The following is a 7,197-nucleotide window of genomic DNA, read 5'->3' as shown; positions in this document are numbered from 1 at the left end:
TTTCCTTCTGTTTCAGTAGGATGTGGAACTTCTCAGAGATAAAGGTGCAGGGTGAAGGCTGGGGGCTACTTTTCATCTGACAGCAATAAGCACATTTTGCTTTGTTTGATTGTCAAAATTTTGCCTGAAACACTTAATTTATAAAGCACAGCAAACAAGCTGAACCATTTCTCCTGACATCTCAGGAGCAGAACACATCCAGAGCACACACATGCCTTGGTCTAGGCAGTGTGTGTTCTGGCTGCTTCTCAAGCTCCCAGCTCTGACCAGGACAGAAGACTCCATAGGCAGTTGGGAAAAGACCCTGGCTCTAGGCTCCCAAGCCTTTGTGTTGCCTGAACAGCCTGTTCTGAGGTCCAGGGAAGCCCAAATTGATGCTTGGATACTCTGGATCACAGTAATAGGAGTAGTAGCTCACTGCCACCACCACAGCATTCAGATTTGCCTGACTTTACTCCATTTCAGTCAGCTGTTTTCAGATGCCTTTAGCCAGGCACGACAGATCCAATTTCCAAGCTCTGGGGCAGAAAAGCTAGCCAGGTTGAAAATGTCATGTCACTTGTATTCATCTTATTCCTTTAATGAATAACGTGGTTGATTAATACTAAGATAATCACAGTGCACTTCCAATTACCTTCTGTGAACAACAATCTGTTTTTCATTTCATTACTGATTATTAATTACTTTATTACCTCCTGTAGCTGTGCTAATAAGTAATCATACTTAAGCATATTTAAATGTTTTAGAAAGTGAAACATCTTTAGCCCTTTATTTGCTTCATGTCAGCTCTTTAGCAGGAAAAGTTCACCTTCTGTGCAGGGGGTACACGTTAACGTGGTTCTAATGTCTGCAGAATCAGTTGCTGAGTTAAAGATCATAACACCTTCTCCCATAAAATACTATGAATATGGTCTGATCAGTGGTTTAGTCTGATCTGGAGTCTGAAGACATTTAGGCCTCCTTCTAGCAGCAAGTTAATTTTTGTAATTGCTGGCATTATTACAAGGCTGCCAGCCTGGCTCTGATGTTATTGAAGAGGGGTTTAAAGATTGCACAGAAATCTGCTTTTAGTGTCCCTCTGAAAATCACTGTGGAAAATTAATTTCCTAAGGTAACCAGAAATATCCATGGTGATTGTAGACATATTTGAAATGGAAGTACAGCATTGAAAGCTAAAGCCCTGGGAATATCTCTGCAGAGCAGACTGGGTGAATCTGGCCTTTGCAGCTCCCAGGGCTACCCAGCGGTGCTGCCTGCTACCAGTTCTCAGGCTAGGGTGGGGAGATAGACAGGTCCTGCTGGCCGTGCACTCCCCCTTTCTGCTGATGTGGTTCCCTCATAGATACACGCATGACTGTGCCAAGCACCCCTGGGAAATACCTGGATGAGCCTTACCTTGTGTTTCAGTTGCTTTTGAATAGAAAATGAGAGCCAAAAGCACACCTTGTTCTGAGTTTAGATATGAGTCCCACCATGAGTCATCACTGTGTCTAGTGCTGGCTCTGGGTGTAATTGCAGTGGACACCCATGGAGTACAGGAGTGCTGGGACAAGTAGGGTGCCTGATGTCTTCATATGAATAGATTTCATTAGTAGCCTTCTTCTTGTAGATCTGGACTGCTATGTATGATATGGTCTACAGTGCAGCTGGCCTCAGGTCCCAGCCAGCAGCAGGTCCCAGAGTGGGGGCAATACCTATCATGACTTCCTAGGTCTGTCTTCCTGTCCACTCATCTTCATTAACATCTGAACTGTCTGTCTCCAGCATTTTCCATCATTCTTCAGTACATCACATCTGACCCATAAGGGCCATTTGCCATTTGCTCTGCAGGCTGTTGTCTCTGCAGCATGGACAGCAAGGCTGTCCCTGGGGCTTTGTGGGAGGGGTGCACTCACCTCCCGTGATTTGCAGCACCCCTTAGGTATGAAGACAAGATGAAAGGCTTCCCTCTGCCCTATAGTGTGAGCATTCCTGAAATCCAGGGCTTGTGCAAGTGCCTTCTATCTGTTTCATATCTTACCTGGTTAGGTCATAAGATGCTCTAAAGCATTCTGGAAGCATACTGAACATCATGATGTTAAATTGTAAGGTGTTCCTGTGAGGAACTCAAGGCACTGAGGCAGTGTATGATATGGTGCAAAAATACTGTGATGTTGTCTCCTGTATTCTTAAAGCACTGGCTTTCTGCCACTAAAAAAAAAAAATATCAACCTGTAATCTTCTGTGCTGTCTCCCCTCACCTGACCCAGGGTGACCACACGAAGTGTCATTCTTTTCTAAAGAGTATATTCCTAAATTGGCTTTCCACATCTGGATCTTACATACAACTAAAGTCACTGCCCAGTTGGGACAGAAAACAAGGAGTCTGCACAGTCTGAGCCTGCATTCCCTCACACAGACCTGGCAACACTCAGCCAGGCACAGAGTCACCCAGCTGGGACAGCTGCTGTTCAGGTGCAGCTGCACATGCTCTAATGCAAGGGGCTGCTAAGGAGATACAAACCCAGTTATGTGGCTTCAGTTATTTGACTTGCAGCAGAACCTAGCTGCCAGCCCAGGACCTCTGTGCTACATGCTGCATGCCAGCCACAGGGTGGCTGGTCCACCATAATCCAGCATGTTCTTATGGTCCAGCAGCCCTCAAGTGGCAGTAGTCATGGGGTCTGGCCATATTCTCACCACACCTTCCTTCCCTTTCACAATGCCTTCTCGATTCTCACACTTTTTTCCATCTTCTCATATGGACAAGCAGGTAAACTCAGAGGACAAAATATTCTCCATGCAATTTTCAGTCACTTCATCTCTATTATGTTTTTTTCCTTCCACCTTCCCTAGAAAAAAGAGCCAGTGGCACTAGCGAAGAAAACCAACAACACCTACAACATTGTTGGCACCACATATGCCCTCAACATTGCCAAGGACCCTGGTCTGCCCACCATCTCCAAGAGTGCTGCTGCCACTGCTACTGCCACCAACGTCCCCCCGAAGCTGCCCCGCATAGAGGAGAAGCTTGCAGAGAGTAAGAAGACATACAACAGCGTCAGCAAGGTAGACAAGATGTCCCGCATCGTCTTTCCAGTCCTCTTTGCCATTTTCAACTTAGTCTACTGGGCCACATACGTAAACCGGGAGTCAGCTATCAAGGGAATGATCCCCAAACAATAAAACCAGTCACACAAACCTTCCATCAGTGAGCATTATCCAAGCAGGAATTCTCCAGGGCTTTCTTCTTTTCTTGTTTTGTTGAATTATTATTGTTCATTTGATATTATTATTATTATTACTATTAGATCACTTTTATAATGTAAAGAAAACTGTGATTTTAGTTTAATCCCATATACTTTAGTTTCATTTACTTTGTCTCTGATGATGAAAGTTTTTTTAAAAAAAGGGATCATAACAAGTTGTGCCTCTAACATCGTAAGTCTGCTGTCCCCCATCTGACCAAGTCACCCTGTGCTTCCACCTCTCCTCTGCCACCTCCTGTGGTCCCCACAGTCTGCATGCCACTGCCATTCCACACTGCTGCCCCCAGGGGCTGCTGCTCTGGGCCACCCCCCACCTCCTCCTCTCCTGTGATAGACTGCCCAAGCATGGGGGATGCTCCAGAATGTGTCAGTCACTCAGCTGGGCTCCTCTTCAGTGCCTGGCAGTTTGTGCTAGGTACACGTGGGCTGTGAATGCAGGTGAGCTGGTCACCTGTGGGACCAGGAGAGCCCTGGGAGATGAGGGCACATCATGGCATGGGCCAGCTTGTCACCCAGTGCCTGCTGGGGGTAAACCTACCACTGCTGTGGTCCCTGGAGCCATTGCAGGGGTGGAACAGGGTGACAGCATCTTGTAGGTATCTACAGGTCTTGTTCTTCTCTGTCTTCACCAAACCCAGTTGCTGGTTTCCTCCATGTCTCTCTCCAGACAAGAACAGGTGAGAAAGCTCTTGTCTGTCTGCCGTCCTGCATTCTTGGGGCAATTCTGTTGGCAGGTGGTGTGGTTCCTACCAGAGAAAGATTTTTTTTTTCTCAGGGTCAGGAATTAAAGACAGGAGGTTTATAAAGCCTAGGAGGAGATAGTAGCTGAGGTTGCATGCATTCAGCAGCAGGACTGGAAACCACAGAGTTCATTTTCAGATCGGTGGTTTATCACTTTCTCACAGTTCCATCCACTTATCCTTCCTGGCATCTTCTCTCTGTTCCAACCTATTCTTCCAGATTCCCATTCACCTTCCTTTGACTTCTCAGCATCCCCCAGTAGTATTTCACTGCTCACACACGGATTTAGGCAGAGAAGCCCCTACCTCTCAGGTAAGCCACACTGATGGAGATGAGCACAGCCTATTTTTTTCCTGCTCCAGTGCACTGGAGCAGCAACCAAGTTGGTTCACACCTGCTCAGGTGCAGGATGTTCCCTGTGGGACCCCCCACGGGCCATTCTGCCACATGTGGGGATGAGAGAGGGGACAGTTGGTCCCCAAGAATCTCCCTGCCCTGGTGAACAGATGCAGCCAAGCATCCTCAGCCCCATGGGAAAACAGCAGAAGGGGCTCCTGGGTGATACTGCTGTCCTGGAGAGCCATGTGAGCCAGGTGCCTTCCCACAAAGCCATTGAGGTAAGACCCAACTCTAACACCTGCATAATCTTCCAAGTGAAGCCCTCCAGTACCTTGGAGAGAGGCTTTTTCTCCCTTCCTGACCACCATAGTCGAGGACTCAAAGCAACCGGCTGGCCTCTTTCCAGCTGCAGCACAACATGGCATCCAAGCCATCTATCCCCCGTCCTTGGTGCCTGAACCCATAGGCACACTGTCCTGCTACAAGGAAGGACATCCCGTGCCTGATGATTTCTTGTCCCAAGCCTATGGGCAGCACTGATCCTGCCAGAAGGCCTGCTCCCGTGGTGGGATGCACCCTCCTCTTTCTTAGGCCTCCCTCTGTCCCTCTGGCTGCCCCCCAGAGCTGCCCCCAGACCATTTTGGGTGCATATAGGCAGGGTAAGGTCCCAGCACCCCCAAGGTGATGTCTTCAGCATTGCTTTTAGCCGCTGTGTCAGGCTCAGTTTCCATCTGTCCATGCAGAAGCAGGACTGAGCACAAGGCACAGGATTTGTCCCACCTGGAATATCCATGGGGACGGCAGGACGGAGTCAGGAAGGCTTGGGTACTTTGTCCCACGGTGTGGGTGACATTGGTGCGTGTCCTGCCTGTCCCTTACCGATCTCACTGGCTCAACAGCAATGCAGTTGTTCCCCCTGCCCACAGCTGCAGTTTTGAGAGGAGCTTGGAGACATTTAGCCCATCCCTCAGTGTGTTGGGTCCACAGGTGCATCCACACAGGCCAGCAGCATCAGGCAAGAGGCACCAGACCCCCCCACAAGCTGATGCTATGGAAACCAGCTCTCTCCCCATCCTCCCTCACAGCACCTGCACCCCAAATCGCTCATGACATTTCTACAGTGCCTTTCATCTCCAAGGGCTCCCTGCTGGGTGGGAAGCCCAGAAGCTCTTCCTCTCTGCACCCAGCATCAGGTTGGAGGAGCAGAGGGAGGGTACATCATCCATCTTCAGCCCTTCTGCTGGCAGGGAGGACATATGGGCATCTCTTGCACCTGGGGGCACCTGGTTGCTCCTGGCGCAGGCCTCCTGCTGCTGCTGCAGCCACCCCACTCTGACAGCCTGGCTGCCCCAGCATTGGCTCACCATGGCCACACACCCCTCCCCTGTGAGGCACCCTGTGCTCCCTCCATGCCAGCAGTGTCCCCTCCAGTAGTGAGTGCCATTGCTGCTCCCCAGTCTCTCCAGGAGGAAGGGCTACCCTGTTTGTTTTGGAAACCTCTTCTTAAATAAGCTAGATGAAGTGTATCTCATAAAACATTCATGTCACTATAATACTCAGGCCTAAGTGAATGGAATAGAAACCCTACAAAGAGCAAAACAAACACAGTAAAATGGTCACAGAGAGTATGTTGTGTTTACTAATGGAATTACATCAAAGGCAAGTTCAAATACAGGATCAAGTGACTTAGCTGACTTCAGCTGGCCCTGGTGCAGAGATAGTCTTATGTGCTAGACTGGGCATTCCCCAAAACCCCTTTACCCTGAGAGCCATGTCCTACCACATGTTGCCTCACTGTCTGTTGGTGCCTGCTTTGTAGAGCTCTCCATAAATCGTCAGGTCTTACCATTGTCTTCTCAGCAGCCCAAGCACCCACGGCACTGCGTTGCAGCCTGCCCAGGGCCACATGGGCTCAGTGCCATGGGGTGATGCTCAGGTATCAGGGCTGGCTCTCTCTGCAGTGCCAGGCCCAGCATTGGGACAGCACCTGAGCCTCCTCCCTTCCTGCCAGTGGTCTGATCTGTCTCAGCCAAACTGTTGAGGTGAACCTCCTGCCTGTCTCACCCTCTAGCCCTTCCCTCCCTGCAGTGCTGAGAATCTTGTCCCTCCCCAGGACACTGCCCACTGATCTGGCTTGTCAGTGACACCCATGTGCTGGCTCATCTTTGCTCTTCCCAACTCCAAAAACTTCACTCTCTGCCTGATAAAAGGCTGCCTTCCTGTGTCTGTGTGAGCACGCCTTGAAAGCCAAGTCTATTCCCAACCAAAGCCTGGCATGGGCTTTGAGTCTTTTTGCCAGCTGGAAGCAGAAATACCGGCATCCTTTGGTTAAAGACAACAAACCAAACAGAATTTCTAGTTTGGCTTCCAAGCAGGAAAGCATTTTGGGAAGATAGTTATAAATAAGTGGTTTAACATCTCCTGCCAGCAGACATCACAGAGAAGATAATGTTCTTTTTTTTAAAAAATCTGTCACTGACTCAAATCGGGACGTTTCCTTCCCAGTTTACATGAGGCTGCTGATGGAGGCTTCTTCTAAGTGCTTGCCAGGCCAGAACTAATCTAATATAAATTACTGGGGTTTACTGCTTGTTGTGATAGTATCTAAGGGCTTCATTTTTATAAGTGATTCTGTATACAAATACATCTGTATATGACCATTGATAGTCTAATCCACATTTGTGCAGAGTGGGCACTTCATTTTGCTGTGAACCTCAACACTCGAGTATTTCTTTTCTTCTGGCAAGGCCTGGAGTTTCCCTGACTTGGTAAGTCTCTCAGGCAAGAATGAGAAGGTTTTGAGGATGATAAAAATCATATGTTCAGTCTGTGCTCCTGTTTCGCAGCTTGCACCACCTGGGAAATACAC

At 48.8% G+C, this 7,197-nt stretch overlaps 1 protein-coding gene across 1 annotated transcript in view; it reads left to right on the top strand.

Moving 5' to 3' along the window:
- The window catches only part of LOC103798140 (gamma-aminobutyric acid receptor subunit alpha-3-like), an 8,112-nt gene extending 4,892 nt beyond the window's left edge, over positions 1 to 3,220 (top strand). The window contains exon 2 of the mRNA XM_009070385.1: positions 2,836 to 3,220. Within this exon, the coding sequence (XP_009068633.1) occupies positions 2,836 to 3,165 (330 nt within the window). The 3' untranslated portion in view covers positions 3,166 to 3,220. The remainder of the gene's footprint in view (positions 1 to 2,835) is intronic.
- The last annotated feature ends 3,977 nt before the right edge of the window (positions 3,221 to 7,197 follow it).

This window comes from Acanthisitta chloris, unplaced genomic scaffold (genome assembly GCF_000695815.1).
Source record: "Acanthisitta chloris isolate BGI_N310 unplaced genomic scaffold, ASM69581v1 scaffold1882, whole genome shotgun sequence".
NCBI classification, from domain to species: domain Eukaryota; kingdom Metazoa; phylum Chordata; class Aves; order Passeriformes; family Acanthisittidae; genus Acanthisitta; species Acanthisitta chloris.
Note: the sequence above shows the minus strand (reverse complement) of the source record. Positions and strands in the feature narration are given on the sequence as shown.